Source organism: Triturus cristatus, chromosome 10, assembly GCF_964204655.1.
Source record: "Triturus cristatus chromosome 10, aTriCri1.1, whole genome shotgun sequence".
Taxonomy (NCBI): Eukaryota; Metazoa; Chordata; class Amphibia; order Caudata; family Salamandridae; genus Triturus; species Triturus cristatus.
Genome location: NC_140593.1, coordinates 1,035,888,329 through 1,035,911,678, shown reverse-complemented (window position 1 = coordinate 1,035,911,678; position 23,350 = coordinate 1,035,888,329). Strand labels below are relative to the sequence as shown.

Below are 23,350 nucleotides of genomic sequence, written 5' to 3'. Positions count from 1 at the left end.
AGCTTAACCGGCCCATGTAGTCTGGAAGCTTGCAGGATAGAGTCTCTGTCCCGAAAGTTAAAAATCCGGGCAATGAGAGGTCGCGGAGGGGCTCCGACCTTCGGCCTTCCCCCGGGAACCCTGTGGGCCCTCTCCACACCAAAAAATGTACTCAGTCCCCGAGGCTGGAGATGGGTAGCGATCAGGTCCTCCACAAATAGATCCGCCGCCGCCTCCTCCCGTCCCTCGGGTACTCCGATGATGCGGATGTTATTCCTCCGGGCCCGACTCTCGGAATCCTCGAGGCGCCGATCCATAAGTGCGCTCGCCTGACTTAGCCGGCGTACCTCCAGTTGTAGTGCCGCCACCTCAGTTGTAAGGCCCGATGCGGTGTGGGCCAAAGAATCAACTCGATCGTTGGTCTTGGAAAGATCGGCCCTCACCAGGCCAACGTCCACAAGAACCGCGTCGATCTTCTGTGCCAGGGTGTCGAACCGCTGGCCCACCGAGGCCTTCATCTCGGAAATGGCGCCCATGACGTCGTGGAGAGTCAGATCCGTGGGCAAGTCCGGGGCATCAGATGGGCCCTCAGGGGACTTGTGCGGTCCGCCGGGAGATCCCCTCTGGAGGGTATAGCGGTCCATGCTGTTGGCCGGATGGACGGTGCCACGTCGGGTCGACTTGGTCTTTGACCGATCCCCATCTTGTTTCGTGGCCATCGCCGCTGGTCCCACAATCGCACCAGCAACGCCGTAGAGGGCAGGCAATCAGGGCCACGAGCTCCGGGGGGGCCACCCCAGATCGGCAGGGTGGGCTACAGCAGGCAGGCAGGCAGGGTCCCCCAGCGAGGCCACACCAACACAAAAGGCTCCGCGATCTCACTTGCAAAGACGGCGAGAAAGCGAAAGCGAAAGCGAAAGTGCGGGGTACGCGACTCGCCAGGCCCGGCCCGCCGTTGTTGTTCACTTTGCCACTGGGCCACCCCCCAACGCAAATCCGGGGTTCGGCGAGAAGAAGGCCGCAAACTTCAATCGGTGCTCACTCCGGCACCCGAGGTCCGATTCGAGAACGGAAAACGGGTTCCACCTCAGCTCAGGCTCACCAACACAGTCCCCTCAATCGAGGCAGGATGAATTCAGGATAACTGTAGGAGGTTGCGGAGGTCCTCGGGAGCCTCGCACCTACGCGGCCATCTTGGTTGCGCGCTAGGCTCCTCCTCCCCCTCGGGGTTTTTTGCAATCCCTGCTTACATCTCCTCACCCTTGGCACACCATCAAAATGGATTTAATTGTAGAGTTGCCTTCCAGTCAAGGGTATAATTCAATTTTAGTTATGGTTGATGCCTTCCCAAAGATGGCTCACTTTGTCGCTTTGAAAGGGAACCCAACTACAAAATAGCTAGCCGCGCAAATTAATCAACATTTGATTAAGATTCATGGAATTCCTAAGATCCTGATTACAGACCGGGGGTCTCAATTCCTGTCTCACTTTTGGAAGGTCTTTACTAAAAGATTGGGAATAGAAACTAGAAACTCCACAAGCTTTCACCCACAAACTGATGGGCAGTCTGAAAGAACCAATCAAGAGTTAGAGAAATAGCTACGGTTGTTCCTGTTAGATCAGGACGGTGATAGGCCAGATCTCCTTTGGAAGGCAGAGTTTGCACATAACAATACGAGACATGCTTCCACCGGGTTTTCCCCTTTATATCTAAACTATGGGAGACACCCGAACTCTTCTGTAGCATTCCAAGAAGTAATGGTGGCTGCGGTACAAGATTTAGTTCAACATCTAACAGAGCTTCAGGAATCTGCAACTAGAAATGTGGCTCTTGCAAAAGAATGTTATAGACTCAATGCAGATAAAAAAAAGAAGACCTGGGTCAATTTTGCAGGTGGTAGATAAGGTTTGGTTGAGCACCACGAATCTGAGGCTCAGAGGAAATAGAAAATGTCAGCTCCGCTTTGTCGGTCCATACCCAGTAGAGCAGGTAATAAATCCAATGACTTACAGACTAAAACTCCCTCCGCAGGTCAACATACATCCAGTTTTTCATGTATCTCTGTTAAAAAAGGTTTCACCCTATTTAAAAGAATCAAAACCCCCAAATACAGTGTTGATCGAAGGGAAGGAAGAGTATGAAGTTAAAAAGATCTTAGATTCCAAAACTGTTTGTGGTAAGATTCACTATCTGATTGACTGGAACGGCTATGGACCTTAAGAAAGGTCTTGGGAGGAACAATGTGACATCCATCTCCTAGATTGATAAGAGTATTTAATCGACAGTATCCTCACAAACCTCAGCCGGGAGGCTTAGCCTTATGGAGGGGTGCTGTCAGGGTTCCCCCATCTGAAACTCACCTCTCTCGATGTGCGGCCGTAATTTACCGCAGTCGGAGTGGGGGACAAAGGCTAGGTTGTAGGAAGACCAGGGTTGGGTTTGCTCGCTGCAGGTCTCTTTGAGTACTCTGCGGGCGTTCAGGAAAGAGTTTGGAGGTTGCCAGTCTAGTTTCTCGCAGGCCATTGAAGGCGCGAGGACAGACTCGGCTGTGAAGTGCGCCGGCAGTTTTCTGAGCCGCACACTTCACCAACGATTTTGCAGAGTGTGCTTGCGCTTAGTCAGTCTTGTTACAATAACAAATTGGAATTAGGAATTTTGGTATGGATATCTGCAGGTCAGGTATTTATCAGGGGAAAAGGCCCCGTAAATACTGCTACATGTAATTTGTGGTGCAGTAAGTATAAAAATCTGCAGTAGTTCCCCAGAAACTAGCAATAGCCAATAATTATTGCCTCCTATAAATATCGAAGCCCTCCAGACCTCGCTGTAGGTTTTTATTGGGTGGGATAATTCTGACATCCAATATTGGCCAGCTCGCACTGATGGCCCTGCACTCTACCTCCGGCAGCAAGTGCTCAAGAGAAGAGAACCTCAGATTAACACCCTTTAAATGCCCCTTCAAGTCAATGCAGTGCAATCATTAAATAAAAATTTGATTGATCATTTAAGCAAAATTATTTAAAACAATCTAGAGTTCGACATAGTCACTGAATCATAATATCATTTTACATACATCATACACAGTCAGTAAGAATCAAACAATTAACTATCAAACAAGTCCAATTCATAAAAAAAAGAAAAAGGTAAAATTGCAGCCCTCTATAAAATGTTCAAAACACAGGTATTTGTTCAAATTCTTTCCAAATATACACACGTCTCATACCTACTATGACTGACAGAGAACCCCCCATAGTCTTGCAAGGACGTGACACACTCAATCATGTCCTTCTCTTCAAATTTGGAAGTAGGAATTCAAGTTTTGCTTTAGTGTTAAATGTGACTTACATCTGAAAAATGTCCTAATGTAAGCATAGTCACCATGCAACTGGTTCCCAACGGAGCAATGCATGCGCATAAGGGTGTTCTCTTTGTCCTCATTGAACACTTTCTCACATGGGTTTGCAAAGGTGAGCATTTCCAGGGGAATATCAGTAGAGTGACCAAGGACATGCAATACACATTTAGGGCCAAATTCTCAGAATTTGGCAGAGCAAACCGCAGCGCCACTGCTCCGCCAAAGCTCCCGCTACTCGCCCGCCAGATTACAATTTATTCATAGTGTGGCGGGCGGCATGGCGGTTCCCATTTCGATACCCTTTAAAAGGCTGCAGTGGCTTTTAAAAAGGCATCGCAATGGGAACGCCTCACAAGGTTCCTGAATGGCATAAGCTCATAAGTCCATGCCATGCAGGAACCCATGTGCATGCACACAGGGGGGGCACATGTTATGCCCCCCTATGTGCATCCTCATATGTCTGAGGCACAGGGGGGGGCCTGTAGGGCCCCCTTTGTTGGATCCACCATAAAAAACCTGGCAGAGAGGAAACTCCTAATATGCTTGGCGGGACCGTAGCGGTCCTGCCAAGCATTATGCACCCTCTGACCGCTGCTCCTAGTGCGGTGTGACTGCCCGAGTCGTAATTGGGCGGTCGGACCGCGGGTGCAGCGGAGGCTTGACTGCCAGGCTCGTAATCTGACCCTTGGTGACCTCCAATAAAGTAGCCCCTTTGTCAGTAGTCACATTTATTCATGCACTTTCTAAAATATCTGAGCACCTAACTTACGGGCAATTTATCCCAACAGGAATCATGCAGAAAGTGCCGAAGGGCCATAAATTCAAGTAATTTTAAATAAATGCTTGTAGAAGGAGATAGTATTTGTCGAAAATATGATAAATGTGGAAGTACAGAGCGCGTTGTAAAAAATAGCATGCACGTTCTTAATTGTTCCAGACTTTTAATTTACATGCTGTGAGCACTGCATATTTTAGGCTCATGTAGGGATTATTACAATAGACCTATATCGCCAATACGTGTGAACACCTGCGCCCATTCACATTCAGTATGATGTAGTTTGCACGAGGCGCAAGAGAATGTATTTGAATGTTTATAAGTTCTAAGCTATGCAGTTACATACATGTAAAATTATGCATTTTGGCCTATTGCACATCTAGAGTGAATCGCACAGAATTCTTCAGATTCATAATTACAGATACCGACCCTCACACCGCTCTCGTCGCCATAACTGTCCATGTGACGTACTTTGGAAAACGAGCAGAGGCTGCTGCTTTATGGAATGGGAACATGGCCGCTTACAGGACACTAGCACTGTACTGGTTGACAGGGTGAAAGGCCATACTGGGAAAGAAAAGAGGCCCGGGGACCATAATAAAAGTGTTTTGAACTTGTAAAGACAGTAAAACACAGGGGCATATTTGCTAAATAGTGGGACAGCCAGGAAGGCACCTTGCTGCCCTGCATCACTAGGAAAAGCAGGAATGCGCCGTAATGAAAGCATACGAGGCATTCCTGTTTTTTACCCCTGCGCCGGTGCATAATGAGTTGCCTAGCACCAATGCAGGCACCCTTGCACCAGGATTGTTTTTGTGCACAGAGGCATTTTACTCTTTCTATGCATGCTGTAGAATGCAGCACACATAGAAAGAGGAAGTACTGAGGAGATATAAAGGTATTTCTCCTTGTTACGCCTCTCCTGGGGAGGCGTGTCTTTTTGGTGCATTCCCATGTTTACAAGGTCTTGTAAATCTGGCAATGCGTCAAAACCATGGGAGTTGCATGGAAACACCCATACAGAGCCCATGGAATGCCTACCTAGGGCAGAGTAACGCAACGCAGCGATTTGAGTTGCATTGATTATGCAAAGAGGCTTTTTTGTGGCTTAAAAATTCTGACTTAAACGGTTTGCATCGCTCTTCAAGAGCGATGCAAACCAGGTCATAAATATGGCCCAATGTTTATACTTTTTTCTGCTAGGTATGGAAGACTGCATAGATTTGAGCTAGATGCAGGAAATGTCCGTTTTATTATCATGGATATTAACTGTAGAAACCGGCCCAGCAGACCATAAACATTAAACAGGCCCACAAACAGCCCAAAAAACTGACCCACACACTGATCAGTCATACCAGCCCATCGGGCACTGTCTGATTGCCCTATAGGCCAGTCTGACTCTGCTGGTTGACCATAGTTCTCATTAGCTTATAGAGGCAGTTGGAGACCCCACCCCTTTGTGGCAACAGGCTAGTTTTACAGATAAAAGTTGGGAGTCTAAGAGAGAAGTCCCTGTAAAGGTAGCAATATTTTTTGCACATGTTGGTTTTCTTTAATTTTCTATGCACTGGAAGTTGGAATTTGAGATTCATTCTGGTTTCGTTGAGGTTGAGATGGGAAGCTGTTGTGCTGCTGTTGTGTTCCATGTCACTTAAAATTGGGGTGTCTGAAAACAAGCAACATGTTCACAGAAAAGTCAATGTTTATAGTCCAAGGCTCATTGAAGACACAGAGGGCTATAACATGGAAAGTCCATACTAGAAATGTAGGGGTTTGAGTTGTAAGTGGAATCATTCTAAATGGTATATTTATTTTTTCCAGATGAAATCGCAGGGTCTGGCGATGAAGAAAAAGAACCCATGTCAAGTCAGCAAATTACTCTCTGGCTACAAGGACTTTTCCTTTTTACAGTGGTTTGGACCATTGGTGGAACCATCAATGATGACAGCAGAAAGAAATTTGATCTTTTTTATCGTAATTTGCTCTCAGGAGCAGACGATCAACATCCGCGGCCGAAAAGTGTAAAGCTCACCAAAAATAATATTTTCCCTGATAGAGGTATTTAGTGCTCACATGGTTATGTAGTGCAATCTCTTCGTACTTTTCCCTTGCTTCTCTTTTGTGGTGAGTGGTGGATTTCAATGACTACGTGGGGCCATATTGGATGTCGGCCGCCCTGTACCTGCCTGTGTTGTTGCATTCTATCAGTTGCTTGTGTCTGGTACAGTGTACCAGTGCCGGCTCCTCCGCTATGGCAGAGGAGCGTCGCCCAACTGCTTTTAAGCAGTGCGAGGAAGAAGAAACATAAAATGATAATAACTTAGAGTTATTATCACTTTATGCTTCGTGCTGCTTTGCGAGCAGGCGGGCCTGCTCTGCTCTCGGATCAGAACAGGGGAGGAGTGGTTTGTCCACTCCTAAGTGTGCAATGACTGTTTAGTCAGCCCTCTCAGGCCGCCCAAACCAGTCATGCGCACTTTCCCCGTTATCAATGCAGGCTGCATTACAGCCTGTGCAGAGAAAAAGTCCAGGCCCCCATTCCCTGGTTGAGCGTTTAACCAGGACACTCAAAACCAATCACAGCGCTGCACTGCAGCGTTGTGATTGGTCAGGGGAGCCTGGGTGCTTCCCAATCACAACGCAGCATTGCAGCGTTGTGATTGGTCAGTGGGGCCTGCTTCCTGTTCTTCCAGTTCTACGAGGAGAGCAGAAGCAGAGACGCGGGACCCGGCGGCAAGGTACGTTTATTTTTTAATATTTTTTTAGTGCATGACCCCCCCACTCCCTGCGCGACCTGCCCGCCCAGCCACCCGCAAGGCATACAGTGCACTGCAGTGCACTCAATTATGGAAAAAATACACTCTGTCAATGCATGCAAAAACTCTGGAAGATGGCACCTGTCGGGTGCCGGGACACTCCCAGGAGCATCTGTGCGCTTTATAAATCTGTCTTCATCATCATCATCATTGGGGAAATAGCATCAGTGAAATATAGAACTGTGGTTTGAAACCGTGGTGCCGTCTTTCACTGCCAGCGGCCCCAGCCACATTCTGAATAAGAGGGATATAAGTGAACCCGACAGCAGAGGGTTGACAGGGTGGGGGGTTACCCTTGCACCTATAACTCCTTTCCAAGGCTGACTGTGCTCCACCTCATTTGTGGTACAATTTCAACGCAATGGCCACAGGCCCCTGGGCACACGTCAGTAATATGGTGCAGACAATGAAACCAAGATGTAAGCTCAAATGCATGGGGCAAAGTCCCCAAGCAAATGAGGGAATGACCCCTTTGGATCCCACCAGCACATAATTTGGGCTGCATAATCCATATTACAGAAGAAAGTGCACAAGTATCTGTGGCCCCTTCTGTAATACCAGTATGCCCCGAATACCAGAGCGCAAAAACCAGGAACAAATGGCCGTTGCACCTGAAGTTATAAGTTCCATGTCGGGTTCCTTCATGTGAGCAGTACAGTGTGGGTGAAGGATGGTGTGAGTCTGACTCTGGAAACGTTTGGTCCCTTTTCCTTTCTCACATGTGGCTTTGACAAATTGTGCTATGAAGAAATGATGCAATGGATTTCTGAGCCCTCTTCTCCCAAACCCTTTTTTAAAAATATCCCACTATGGTGGCAGTTTTCCCGACAGACCCGTTTTTTTTATAGTTTTGTTACTACCGTTTGAACCTCCAGCTCTATTCATACTCATCCCTATCCCTCTTTCAATGTAGTTCGGTGTCAAATAGGTTAAAATGGAATTAACTATGCTAAATTACGAGTTTTGTGCCAAAAATGACACAAAAAAAGCAAAGCATTTGTTACTTTTGGCTTTTGGCTTTTTTGTGTATTTTTTCACACATTTATGTAATTTAGCACAGCAGTGATTCTGATTGCTCCCAGTTGGCTAACAATGGTGTATTAGACACATCCTTTCAGGGGAAGATATAGAGGAAAACCTTGTTTTATCAGAATAGCAAGATGCTACATGTGGGTACAACAATCAGAAATTGCACATTTGACTCCTCAGCCTGTAGGGTTTTAGTCAATCTTTATTTTAGATTCTTATAGTTTCTAAGTTTTCAAAAAACTATTAATACGGGCCAGTTCAGTGCAACCTAAATGTAGTGCTGACATAGGGCCTCATTTATGAGGTTTTGCCGTAGGGCAGCACCACAGGCCCTCCTGCTGCACTACCCTACGGCAAAAGAAAAGGGCAGAAATGTGCCGTATCTATCAGAGACGGCGCATTCCTGTCCTTCTCCCCTGCACTGGCGCACAATGGGCTGCGGTGTGTCAACCCAGGCACCTTTGCACCATGATGCAAGGGCGCCTGCGTTGCAGGGATGATTACTTTTGTGCAGAAAGTGAAACCTTCCTGCAGAAAAACAATCACAAGAGGCTTTTTACTCCTCCACGTTGTGTCTTCCTTTGGCGTACATTTTTGGCCCTGCCTCAGAGTTACGATTTCTCGTAAATCTGGGGTAGTGTCAGAAAGCCATGGATGTTGCTGGGAACGCCCCAGCAACACCCATTGCACGCCCCTTTAACGCAGAAAACTGAGTTAAAGGGAACGATATTTACAAGGCAGCATTAAGCCAAAAAAAAGTGGCTTAATGCTGCCTCGTAAATATGGAGCAGGCTCCGGCGCCACGGAACATCACAAAAAGTGACGCCCCGGCGGCGCAAGGGGCCTCGTAAATAGGTCCCTTAGTTGGTAGCACCTCTTTTTGAGCATCTGACTAGTAGCTCTTTTAATTTTTTAATCGGAAAGCTTCCATTTTAGCAGTGCCACATACATCAGACGAGTGAAGTGTTCAGCAGGCCTTGTCAATTGACCGGCCTTAACAATTTCCTCATAGTCCCAGAACATCACCCATCTGCTTTGTGGACCAGGACATCCATGGGAACCAGCAGCCATCCTACCCCACTAAATATGCAGTTCTGCCAGGTTCCCAAGAATGACTTTGGGCATTGGAAACCTTTGACCAATGCACCATCCACCACTACAAAGCCACCGGCTTGTGTACATGAGGGGCCCACTCTTTTTAGAACAAGGTTTCTAGTGCACGTATGTCCAGCTCGGTCCGTGGCTTTCTAATATAGAAAAAAGCATAACAAGCAGGCTGCAACTACATTGTAGTCTGGCAAACATGTATTTTCATGAAAGTGCTCATGCTGCATCAGCGGCGGCATGTCCAGTGAAAACAGCATGCCGGTGTGGCTGCAAACTCCAGGCGCAGCAGCTGCGCTGCCACAGGGGAAGCCCTGCTGGTAAATATTGGGCCTCTGCCACCCAAGCTTCTTTGTGTCCCACCCACCCAACCTTAAGTGAGCCTTTAAGTCATTCTATCTTCAAAACATAACTATGACAAGATCAGGCATTTGTGTGTTCAAGGAATGACAATCCTATTGAGGTCAGCTGTGGTTTGCTGTCCTTTTTGAACTTGTCTAGCTGACAGTGGGTTTTCCATCAGTAATCTCACCATCTTCAAATCCACTTTAGGCTCTCTACTTTGTTTTGTTGTTTTGAGGGCTGAAAACGAAGTGTACTCTCACTCATTGTGGAGGGTAATTACCACACCTTTACCAAAGCTTTAGCAATTTTCATGGTTGGTGATAGCAGTTTTGTATATGGGAATGCAGGAATTTTTAACCTGTGGCCCTCAAAGATGTGCCTAACAACACTCTTGGTAAGCGCTGTACAGTCCCCCATAATTTAGATCCTTCACTACCCTCTGATTGTGTGATGTGCTCCTGTGCTACATGAAGTATGTATGGAGATTGTGCACTTAGTGAATGGTATCCTCTCTTGAGCCACATTGCATGTAGCACAAAAAGGATGTTTGCTGCATTAGGGTGAAAGTCATCCTGGCTTTCCTATCCTTGGAGCGGTCTTCAGGTTGGGAGACCTCCATAATGGTTTCATCAATGTCTGGCTTCTTTGCTATTTTTCACATTCTGCCCAGGACTGTGCCCTGCAACATTACCTGACTGAAACCAGTTTGGCTACCTGGCCAGAGAAAGGCCTTGTTCTGCCATGCAACAGAATGATTCACTTGAGATGTCTAGCCTTAAACTTCCCACATCCCAGTAAACATTGGATGTGATCCACCAGTCCAATACTGGAAGTCTGGACTATGCCAGTGAAAATACTTCCTGATCTGGCGGACCATGACAACAGAATTTAAAGGTGATACATCTTGTGATGGGCTACAACTTCTTGTAAGGGTCCTCAGCTTCCCATGGACCTCAGGCGCAAATATTTTGTCATCAATTGGATTTTAGGAGTAATCTCAGCTTCAGTGCCTGAGACAGATGCATGCCAAAAGTAGCAGCACCCTGTCCCTTCCGGCTGAGACTAAGCCTTCAGCCACAAGAAAAAGCTGAAGAACTGGCCCTGTTTGAAACACAAGCAGCCGGACTGCTCAATGTGGAGATAAGATACCCTATTTTCCAAAGCTGCTGGCCACCAGAACCAGTATTTTATTTTCATTTTGATTTCAGAAGAACAGAACACTAGTTAAGAGGAGATTTTGTAGCAGGACTGAGACTTTCAGTTGCTGTTCCCAGCCAAGGCTCAGAATTAGCCTAGTTCCAGAGGAGACAACCCGGTTACTTTGCCCTCCTTAAAGACGATGAGCTAGCCTGCCTGAAGTGGAGCTGGGAACTCAAGGATCAGACAATGGCCAATCCTGTTGAGACGTGTGGAAATCTGGTTTTAATGGAAAGTCTTTTCAGGAACTACAAGGGTCTAAAGTCCAACTGGATTGAATCTGGACTAAATGTGCAACATTCAAATCGCAGGAGGACTACATCTTCTAACTACATCTTCTGATGGGCTTGCACATCCCCCTCAGTCTGCTCCCTTATACACATTCACTACAATCCAATAGTGATTGCTGAGGCACGGTCCAGGCGTGGACAGTAAGAATGACCTTCATAGGTTTTTAAACCCTTATTGACTTTGTAGGGTACCCATATCCCCTCTGGCTGAGCCAGAGTGATACTTTTGATGTTCCCCTTTTCAATTGAGATACTTAAGGTGCTGCTCTTTGCATAAGTCTAATTATTCTGAAACTGCAGAATTCATACAGTTCCTAAGTTACCACAGTTATGGTTTCAGTCTTTCTCAAACAATCTTAACTAAGTTTCCTCAGTTCTGTTTGGGTGCCAACCTGTCCACATTACTGCCCTTGTCCTTTGAGAGTTTCTGAAACTGAAACCCTAATCTCCATAGGAGGCTTCCAAAATAGAGGAACTTAAGTTTACAAACACCATTAAGTTTCAACAATTTAGCCCATTCCTTTTCCCAGTACCCATTGGCAAACTAAACTCAATTGGTCCCTTGAACGGTGCCAGTACCATCTTCTGGAGACATCCGTGCCTTGAGGCTTCGGTACTCTTTGCTACAGCATTGGCTCCATACCACTGAGCTACTTTAATTGAACCTTTGACAGCTGAAAATCTTAGACAAATCACAGACATATCATAGCCGTTTGAGATTCAGCGTAAGCCCCTTCTAACACATATATCCATTGACTCAAGTAAGGGATCTAAAAATTGAAATAAAACCTGTAATTAAACGATTATACCCAAGGGGATCACATTTTAAAAGCCTTCATGATCCCTGCTCATAGGATGACATTTCCTGCTGACTTTAATAAAAAATGGGCTACTGCTCAAAACATCATGAGTTAGAATAACATATAGAGTTGTGTACCAATCCCTGAAGGTGAAAGGACAGTGTGTTTCTTTCAAGTGTAATCGTGATCCCAGGAGGGGAAAAGAAAGCGTACACTCTTATATTTCCTAGAGTTGCAGAAGAAGATTTTTCTCTGTGTGTAAAGATCCTTCCAGGTAGAGAAAAAAGTTTGAAAATGTTGCTCTTGCACCTCTCTATCATGCATACACCAGAGGATTATCTCTTATTGTGCAATCCACAGAAAGGAGTAAACCTTCAAACGTAACATTCACATAGATTTCCTTACACACTTTTATTGCATTTTGTGAACCACCAAAATGCATAGATCTATGAAAATGGAAGATGGCAGTCCACAGTTTGTAGATTTTCAAATGTTAATGTTAATAGGCTATATTGTTTTCTTGGCCAAGGCTTTGGAAATGTCATGTTTAAAGCCCTGTAGGGTTTAAGGAGTTAGTTTTCCCATTTTCTTCGAAAATGGAGTAAGCACTCAGTCCAGTTGTGTATGGGAAGGGTGTGAATGGTGCTTGCCATGTGAACATGGAGTATTCTGCTATTTTCAAAAGGAATCATAGAATCCTTAAGTTGAGTAAGAGCCCAGGTCTGCCGGATTATGCTTGACACAGAATTTAGAGTAGTTCTAAGAGAATGAATTGATATATTATACCTCTCCTCATTTTTGTGATGTCTTGCGCCACCTTGCATGGGTTGCAGGCACTGCAAGTCTGTTTTCTTGGTTTAAGTTTATGCAAGAGGCCATATGTGAAAGGTAGTCTGATAATAAAATAATTACAGTTTGGATTTTCCTTGAATTAATTTGTACTAATGAGGTCTTTTACAATCCATAGGTAGCGTGTATGATTTTTATTTCCATAAGCAAGCTTCAGGACAATGGAACAACTGGACAGAGTACATCACTAAAGAAGAACTCACCATCCCTCCAGGAGCAAAGGTATAACCATGATTTTGCTTAATATATCCTTTCTTAAAATATGAAATCAACATGTAAGTCATATGATAGGTACTTCAAGCACCTCTGGTCAGACATGGCAATGTCCCCAGGTGTCTGTTGGTGCTATCCTACATGCACATTTCTGCATTGGAATACATATAAATATATATTTACACATTGGGAGTTGTTACTGCGAAAGCATGGTTCCTCTTCACTTTCCATTGAACAGGACTTGGGGCCAGATGTGCAAACATTAGGAATACCAATTTCCTAATAGCGAATCTCTCCGAATAGCAGTTAGGAAATCGGTATTCCTAATGCATGAAACTCATTGAATTTCATTTAGGGATTCCTAGTGGGTACAAATCAACCTACCTCATGAGTATTAATGAGGTTTGTTGCAGTTTGTGACCAATTAGGACTCACAGCCATCACAGGGATGGTGGCCTGGTGAGGTCAGCAGACAACCATGTTTTAATAAAGCAATCTTTCTTTTTTTTTTTATGCAGACCCTTTCCGTAAAAGAAAACTGAAAAACCTTAAAGTTTCATTTTTTAGGAGATGGCAGTGGTCCGTGGGACCACCACCTGCTCTTTAAAAGTATTTTTAAGTACATTCTCAAAGGGTAAGGGGTCTCTTGGGGACCCCTTCCCCACTGTGAATGGGTTAAGACCAGTTTTAAACTGCTGGTAAAGTATTACTGTTTTGCAACCGAAATTTGGTTGAGATTTGGCCAAGATGTAGCATGTTTCTCACTCTTGATGCTCTCAATTCCATGCAAATCAGTCAAGATAAGCACATTTAAATGGGGGTTAAAAGTGTTCATTTGGTAATAAACTGGCAATATTTGATGAGTCTGCAGCTATTTAGCAAGTTTAACTTTTTTTTTGGTATGTCAAGTTTTAAGCAAGTCCATCAAAAACACAAGCACAGTGCACACAGTAACTCATGCGTTAGATAATGCATTTGTAAGACAAATGGGATATCTGTCATATTTGTACGCGGTACCCCTCTGCCAAACTCAAAATCACACCCCAAGACTCAATCCCCAAAAATGAGTGTCAGTGCTGACCACCTACAACCACTGGTACAAATTAAGCATAGATTATATTCTGAAGCAGGTAGATAGTTCAGATATAAACATTTATAATTAGATTAGGAAGTTTCATTCTCACCCTGATTTGAAGTAGCTATACTGGCAGGAATAAAAAGTAGATTTTATTTACATCAATCCCGTGTCTTCATGACAAATGGGTTTATAGCTGGTGTTCTTGCATAGGGCTTTTAGGTTCTGGTTATAATTGACAAGCAATGCAGCAAAATCCTCTAGTTGAAAAAAAGCAAACGTATAACATAGCTGTATATGCTGATACATGTATGTTAGCAATTGGGTTGTTGGTTCACTGAGGTGTAAACCTTAGTCAAACAGCAACCACAATCCTAGTCAGTGTAAGTGTATGTCAGGCAAACCCTAACGTAACCTTTGCTCGCCCTCTGGTAGCTTGGCACAGAGCAGTCAGGCTTAATTTAGAGGCAGTGTGAAAAGTAGTCAAAGTAGTTGTGCAGCACTTCAAACAGTAAAACAGTGAAAACACCACACAAAAAGATACCTCAGCAAGTTAGAGAAATAGTTCTGACTTTAATAAATAAAACAAGACAAAACAACAAAAATCTAACAAGTAGAACTTGATATATAGATTTTTAAATGTTTTAAGTGAAAATAGCACTAAGAAGCTTACAGCGCTAAAATGGGATATCTGATTGCGCTGGACCGGGACAAAGTCAAAAGTTCAGGCCGACCGTGATAGAGCGCAAGCCTGATACAGGGACCCAGTTAGGCTCGATGAACAAAAGTAACTTAATCCATGGTTGCAGAGCATTGCATGGGTTCAGGTAGAGGATGCGCCATGCAGCAGAGGTGTTGCACTGGTTCCGAGGTGTGGCGCGGCTGCAGTGCGAGATCCTGACGCGTCGATGTTGAGGATCCTGTAGACTGGGCTTGCGATGTGTAGACCGGTTTTGAGGATACATTGTGCAGTGGAGACAATGCATCAGCTCCGATGAGCGTGAAAGCTGTGATGTGAAGTTTAAGCATTGTCATCGAGGCTGCCATCGACGGGGATATGAAGACCTTGCACTGGGATGAATGTCATGCAGTGTCGGTTCTGAAAGCGATGCGCCAAGTCCAATTCACGCAGCAGCGGCAATGCGTTGGTGATGATCCACACAGTAGTGGAGATGTGCCGGTTCCGATCCGCGCCGTGGCTGCAATGCATTGGTTCGACAGAGGATGCGTCTCTGCTTATGGAGCAAACACCTTAGGCCCACTTCCAAGGATCCAGAACTGAGGTGGCACCATTTTGCAGAGCAGACTCACACATGGCAGAGTCCAGGTGCAGAAGCAGAGTGGTTGAAAGTCTTTTATGTCCCTGAGACTTCACATTAGGAGGCCAGCCAGCTAGCACCTGGAGTCACTCTGGGTACAAGTGATACAGGTCCTGTCCTTCTCACCTAGGCAGAGGAACAGCTGGCAGCAGGGCAGCATATCAAGGCAAGGATTCAGCAAAACAGCAGTACAGCAGAGTGGCGGTCCATCAGCAGCACAGCAGTCATTTTTCCTGTTAGAATAATCATAGTTCCAGAAGTGTACTATACTCGAGGTCCATTACTTATGCCCAGTTGTGCCTTTGAAGTGGGGGAGACTTCAAAGACATGCCTTTGAAGTGCCCAAAAGTCCTCCCTTCCTGCCCTGGCTCCAGACTCAGTACAGTGGGATGCAGCACTTTGTGTGGGGATTGGACACAGTATATTCAGGTGTAAGTGTGGCTGGGTGCAACTCTTCCCTCCTATCCTCCCAGTATAGCCCATCAAGTCTCACCTAGGCTCCCTTTGTGTGTGGCTGTGTAGGGGGAATACACAAGGCCCAACTGTCACCCACCCCAGACAAGTGGCCAGAGAGAGACAGCAGGCATCATCTAGCTAAAGTAAGAAAATGCCTACTTTCTAACAGTAGGATTTTCAGAATTGCAATTTAAAATCCGACTTCCCCATACTTTTGGATTTTAAATTGTGACTCCAGAGACACCAAACTTGAAAATTCTCTCACATCATAATTGGGAATTACACTTATAAAATGAAATATGTGAATCCCAATGTTATCCTATGGGAGAGATAGGCCTTGCAGCAGTGAAAAACTAATTTAGGGGGTTTTCACTACCAGGACATGTAAAACTTAAAAATGTATCTCCTACCTTTTAGATACAGTGCACCCTGCTCTCTAGGTTGTCCAGGGCCTACCTTAGGGGTGACTTGTATGTATAAAAAGGGAAGATTTGGGCCTGGCAAATTGTTTTTTTGCCAGGTCGACATGACAGTGTAAACTGCAATCACAGGCTCTGCAATGACAGGCCTGAGCCCTGGTTAGAGGGCTACTTGAGTGGGTGACATAATAAGTGCTGCAAACTAACTAGTAGCATTGAATTTACATGCCCTGGGCACATGTTCACATTACTAGGCACTTATGTGTACATGTAATATGCCAATTACGGATGAGCCAATATTACCATGTTAAGGGGAGGGAGCAGAAGCACTTTAGCACTGGTTATCTATGATAAAGCGCATAGAGTCCTAAAGCCAGCAAAAATGAGGTCAGAAAACTGGAGGAGGTAAAAAGGTTGGAGGAAAGTCTACCCTAAGGTTGTCAGGTCTAACAATGTAGTTTGCTTTTGAATAAGCACCAGGTACGATGAATTGCGTAGTAGTGATTTCAATAATCCAGCCCACTATAACAGTTTGTAAATCAAAGTATAATTTTGTCAGTTTCTCTGATGAGCCCGAGGGCCAGATGTCCTAACACATTTGCAAGGGGTAAAGATGATGATGCACTGAAGACCAGATTTACCTGTCACAAAGGGTATTCACAGGGCATGAAGCGAAGTGTATCTCACAGTGTTTCCACGAGTAGCAATGCGCATACTACTAAGGCCTGCAAATGACACATTCATGGGGTATTATCCAAGTGATTGCAAGTAGTAATCACATGTAACAGTGGATTGCTGCAGTACAGGCAATTGCAGTGGATTGATGGGTTTAGAGCTTCTATAGGACACAGCGATTACACTACTGAATATCAGCACCAAATATATTGCGGTATGAGAAGGTCAAAAAACAGAATATTGAAAGACAAAATGTTGAAAGGTAAGTGCATATAGGGAAAGTATTGAGTTACTATTCCTAACTCCATATCTACGTGGCTTGAAGATATATGTACGATATAAGTACATGTATGTGAAGTTAAGTATAGAAAATCTAGAATTACCTGTCAATATTATATTTTTGTTATTCTGTCCTTGATGTCTTCTCCCATCTATATTGTGTTTTCAATATTTGTGAGGCACTCTGAACAGAGCTACCAACAGGGGACCTGATTAACAATAAAAACATATGAGTAGATTTATACCTCTGTCTGAACATACATTTATATTTGTTTAATTCACAAACATTCCCAGCAGCAGTACATCTGGTAACAGTGGAGGCTGCTACTGATCGTGAGTGGAAGGTTGGGGGGTGGAGGGAATCAAGGTTAGGGTGTGGTAAGGAAATGAAGGGGAAAAAAAGAACACTGACCTCGGCCGGCCGCCACCTCTCCTCTGTCCTCTTCTTCGTGTCTCTGCCAGCAGCAGGAAGCAACTGGAAGCACTCGCCTCCCAGGCTCCCCATAGCCAATCACAATGCTACAAAGTTTGCAGAGGGGAAGATGCAAAGTGTGCAGGACTGTTTGGTCGGCCCTCTCAGGCCGGCCAAGCAGTCATGCACACTTAAGGAGTGGAATCCACTGCTCCCCTCCCCTGCGCTGCCCAGCCCGTTATACGTTACGTTGTTATCATTGTATTTATCTTTTGAGTTAGTGGGGCGATGCTCCTCCCCCTTAGCGGCAGAGCTACCACTGTCTTGTAAGATGCACCAGTCGCAAGTTTCCAGGCATGTTACTGGTAACCTCAAGTGTCATGTCCCAAGAGATCCTATTCCCCCACTGCAGAAATCTACATAGTGTAGAATATAAATTCTCATGGGTGATGGAGACAGCTGTGCAATGGTATTTTCTTTTTTTTACAAGTTTTTCCCTCTGAATAAAGTCCTTTTTCTACACCCACAGTAAATCTGTGAGTGATGCATTCCTCCTGTAAAATGAATTCTCATCAGGAGTAACTTTATGAACATTTCCAGGACAGGAAGGGTTCAGATTGTGTGAATGTCCATCAATTGACATGGGGTATTTTCAGCTGTAAATGTGTTTATTTATACAAATGGATTTGTAAAGAGGGTTCACACTATCCTTATGTGGTGGTACTGTGAAGAAAAGAGATGCTCTTTAGGATTTCTTATGGAACTGCATGATTCCTTGTAAGATTGAGCTCTAAAGGCAGCTTGTTCCAATGAATGACTGTCAAGTTAGAAAAGGAGCTCCCGGCAGGGCGGGTCCTTTGAGTCTGTGGGATCTTCATCAATCCCAGAGAAGCATAGAGGGAGGATCAAGGGGAAGATGCACTGCTTGACCTAACAGAGTGGAGCCAGGTCCTGCCCCAAATCCTGTTGATTAAAGCTTGAAAGGAAACAGACAGAGCACTTGCTTTCTGTGTAACTGCACACCTTTAATAGAACTTGTTTTGTAGACAGTATTGGCCTCTTTAGCCTGTGGCTGATCTTGAAGTATCACTTGTACTCAAACCAAAGTGGATCGGTGTCACTCACTGCAGAGTATCCTATGCACTTAAGGTTCTAAAGTCTTGAGAAATTCTTTTAAAGAAACATTTTGCTATGATTAAGAAGCCTAAGTACAAAGAGTGCTGTGCGGTGAGTGATGCAGATCCAGATAAGACTGAAAGGAACCAGTCAACAGCCAGCCACTTCCAGTTTGACTGTGTGACTGGCATCTACAGGGACAATAAGAGAAGCACTGACTCCCTCCCGGTGTCCTTAATGAGTAACCGATAAGGAGTGGTCACTTTGCAGAACATATTCTGTTACTCGGACCAAGGGCCATCACAAGTGGGGCAGAAGAGTATTATACCCCGGGACCCAACTCTTCCCAAAGCCCCGCTCTCCTTCATCAGCATTTATTTCTAGATCTTTCATTGCAAGCAAGTCTACCATCTTCATTAACAATGAAGCAGCTTGTGTGGCCAGACATCTGTATGTCATCAGGTGTCATGTTTTTTCTTCCACTCAATACTTTGAAACAGGCGCTGCTTGCCAAACCTGGCAGAAACAGAAACAGCATCCAGAGGACCCCATAATAAGTTCTGGCCACTTGCCTTGCACTAACTTCTCACAAGCCTACTCTGGCCTTCATCCCTGGAAGAACATCTGCATGGAGTTCCACAACAGGAACCTCCAGTATTACCATTGATGCAGGAGTGTGGCTTCTATTGGTGCAGTAGGTTCAGTGGCACTGGGGCCCAGAGTCTTCATGACCCAAGAGAACCCTGATTATTTCTGTATTTCCAGGTTCAGGCAGCAGCCGTTGGGCCCCATTTCTTTCCATGCACTAGAACCCATGGCACAGCATTGATGAGGTCATCTGGACGCTACTTCCTGCGTACAGACTTCTTTGATCAATGCTGGTTCCTCTATCAAATCCCATGTTATTACCTTTGCCTGCTGATGATAACGTTTTAGCTGCTTCCTACAGTGACTCCCCCCCATGTATACTTACTGGCTTGAGGGCCAGTATTTCCTGCAAATATTGTGGATGCAGGACCAGAGTGCAAGTCTTCTGAGATCTCGAGCTAAGAAGCTCATGTGCTTCTGTCTTGGCTCCTTTATATTGTGGAACCGGAATCAAGGGAGACACGTACACCCCCAGAGTAGGTGAGGTGAGGATATGATGATGATTCAGATACAAAGTCATTAAATATATCATACTCAATGCTCACTACTAGTTAGCCACACTCCTAACTATCTGCAACTGTTTCTTGAAGAATAGGCCTTCATTCTAACTTATGCGGAGAACACCATAGGGTTTGGTAACTGCAGTACGCCAATAGTGTCATTATTATTAAGGGTGGGCGTAGTTCGCGAAGTAGCACTTCGCGAAGCTATGCAAAGTGAAGTTCGCACTACGCGAGCTACGCGTAGCACTTCGCGAACTGCGAAGTAACATGTTCGCACTGTGCAAGATGTTGTTTTCAATGATTGCACAGTGCGGACAAGCAACCGGCACTGTGCAATCATTGAAAATGGCATCTTGCACAGTGCGAGCTGTAGTTTTCTGCTGCTCGAGTAGATTTTTACTCGAGCTGCAGCTTTCTCAACGCGAACTGGTAGTTTCTCATCGCGAGCGGTCGCGAGCATACGCGACCCCTCGCAATGAGAAACCTGACCTTCTCGCGTTGGGAATCTCGCCGGGAGGTTTATTTTCCATGCTCGCGATCGCGAACAAGGAAAAAGTCTCGCCAGGATGTCATTTTGCTTGCTCGCGGTCGCCAACTTGACGTTGAGGACCGCGAGCAAGCAAAAAATGACCGCAGCACTACGCAACACTACGCTACGCGTGTTCGCACTGTGCTACGTGCAGTTCGCGTAGCGCGAAGTAGCGCGAAGTAGCGCGAACTTCGCAAACTACGCGAGCGTAGCGTAGTGCTTCGCCCAGGCCTAATTATTATAAAATGTCCATGGAGAAATGGGAACTAACCATGGGAATCAGTGTTTCCACACATATTCTTGCTTGGTCTTCCTACATTCCACATCGTTTTCACCATGCACATTTCGCCTGTGTTTCTGGTGTAATGTTTGTAGAGCAAAAACTTGGGAGTGTGGTATTCCTGCCGATCTTATCATACCAATTTGGCATGTAACTACTGTTATTAGCAACATCAGGCTTAAAGGGCCACATGACAAGCATTTTTGCGTTTGCAAATGGGCTAATTCTCAGAATCGGCCTGTTTGCTAATGCAAAAAATGCTTTTCACGTGGCCACTTGAAAGCTGAGAACAAGAAGCATCTCTCTGTTCTTAGCGTCCATCTTGCCCATATGAGAGGGCGCTCCTTGACCTATCTTGGCGCCAGATTGTGGAATTCTCTTCCTCTGGAACTAAGGTAGTGTCACTCACTCCTAGTCTTCCCCAAATAATTAAAGACCATCCTTTACAATCAAGTTTAAGGGCTTACGTCTGGCCCTGCTTAGCGCCAGAAAACCCTGCTGGGTAGCTGGACGCTTTATAAATCTTTATAAATAAATAAATGTATCAAACCCTATTTTGCGATTCGGTAACTTGTTACCCAATCGCAAAATGGGTTTGCGATTTGGTATTTTGAAGAGATGTGTTTAGGGCGCCCCTTCCTAATACCGAATCTCAGTGGTATGTAGGAATGTTTTGTGACCGTGAATGCTGTCACAAAACATTTGAATTTTACCACCATCAAGTTGGTGGTAATCCATTCACAAACAGGAAGGGAGTCTTTTGCGAATGTATGCAGAACCTTTTTTTAAGAGCAGGCAGTGGTCTCACGGACCCCCTGCCTGCTCTTAAAAAACTAAAAAGTGAACTATTCTTTTTTTTTTCTAACCACAACTGTCTCCATTTAAAAAAAAAAAAAACAAGATTGCTTTATTTGAAAGCAATCACAGACTTAGTGGTCTGCTGACCACAGCAGGCCACCATCCCTGTGATGTTAGCATTAGTTGATATCCGACCCCCTACGAATCGCTATATGAAACTCTTGGGAGTTTCATACTTTTGTAATAGCGATTACCTAATTCTGATTCGCTGAAATTTGCAATTAAGTCATCGCTATTACAAATGTTGATACATGTGGCCCAAAGTCTTGCTGTGTCAGACAGACTTGAAGGAGCAATAGAGTTTGTGTCATTTCAAGGTGTGCTTGCTGTCATGAAGTTTGAAATGTTTGTAATGATAGCTTCTAGCCCTGTATGGAAATGTCCTCTTTCAAAAATGTCACACCGATACCTATGTATGTAAAATATACCAAATAATACTTTTGATAGCTTTCATTGTACAAATCATTATGTTTACTGATAGTTTTTTATTTATTATCCTGTATCACAGGTCTCTGATCTTACAATCCCTACAATGGAAACGGCCAGGCAGTGCTTCTTTTTGAAAACATACTTGGATCACTGTATACCTCTGCTGCTGGTCGGCCCCACTGGCACTGGGAAATCAGCGATTACCAACAGCTTCCTCATAAAGCTTCCAAAGGAAATGTACACTCCCAACAACATCAACTTTTCCGCGAGGACGTCAGCCAATCAAACTCAGGATATCATTATGTCCAAGCTTGATAGAAGGAGAAAAGGTGTCTATGGTCCTCCAGTTGGAAAGAAGGCTATAGTGTTTGTTGGTAAGGATGCGCCTAAATTCTACTGATTAAGCAGAAAATCTGCATTAAGCGTATTGTTGATTATCTAGCACCCAAATCCAATTGTGAACAAATCACCTGTTAACTAATTTTGTAATTTAAAATAAAAAGGTCACACAGAGCAGACCATCACTAATGCATTTCACTCCTTCCAAGCTCTGACATTGGAGGAGCAACCCTGTCCATCAAGGACCCAGGTTCCTCCCTACTGTGATCAGATAGGCTGCTGAATGTACAGTTCTCCAATTATACTGTCATGGTGTAATGAAATAAATTTCCATTAAGCAAATATTTGCCATTAAGTTGAATTCTGTTCTCTTCACATTTTACCTGGTCATCTTAGCATGACCCTATTTTCCCAACCGCAGGTTGGATTGAGTACCAGAATAACAGAATTGGCTAATGAAGGCTGGGTAAACAGGGTTTTAGATCCACAATTCTTAACCAAAAGTGTTTCCAAAAACTTGAATAGCACCCCCGACCACTGGGATCATAAGTAAGCTTTATATGAAAGCTGAGAGATCGAGAGAGAGAGAGACAGAGAGAGAGAGAGAGAGAGAGAGAGAGAGAGAGAGAGAGAGGGAGAGAGCGGGAGAGACTTGGACTGTCTGCACACACTCTTACCTTTTCCAGTCTCTCTTTGATAAAATGTTTTCCTCTAAGACAAACCATGATCTCCCTGCTAGCAGCAGTTGCACGATTCATAGACAGGTTTTTTGTTTATCTTTTCCTACCAGACAACCATATGAAAGGAAGAAGACTCACAAGTAAATTAACCCTTTACTGCCCAGAGGCTGTAATCAGACACCCTAATACAGTGGGTTTTACTTTGCCACTGGACATATGTACCTGGACCGAAAAAAGGAAGGGGTTAACCTAAAACAGGAAGGATGAAGTAGCTAGAAAACAGCTCTAAGTACTTCATAAATAAATTAGATTTTTCATTAGTTGGCCTTTTTGTATGTGTGGATGGGTGAGTGGGTGAATGTGATGATGATCCCATGGCTGAATGGATGAGTAAGTAAATGATAAGTACCCGGTGAATACATTCATAGAATGATGAATGGTTAAATAAATGATTGCATCCGTGAATGGCTGTATAATGATTGTGTGTACTAGTGGATTAATGAATGAGTGCACAGATAGATGCAAACAGGTTACACTAATCTCACAGGGTGAGCCTTCAGTCTGTAATAGTAGTAGTGTA

General features: G+C 44.6%; 1 protein-coding gene across 1 annotated transcript in view; it reads left to right on the top strand.

Annotated features, from left to right (window-relative positions):
- The window catches only part of DNAH3 (dynein axonemal heavy chain 3), a 694,204-nt gene that overhangs the window by 503,854 nt on the left and 167,000 nt on the right, over window positions 1-23,350 (top strand). The window contains exons 40-42 of the mRNA XM_085629109.1: window positions 5,932-6,168; window positions 12,659-12,762; window positions 21,831-22,125. Of these exons, the coding sequence (XP_085485235.1) occupies window positions 5,932-6,168; window positions 12,659-12,762; window positions 21,831-22,125 (636 nt within the window). The remainder of the gene's footprint in view (window positions 1-5,931; window positions 6,169-12,658; window positions 12,763-21,830; window positions 22,126-23,350) is intronic.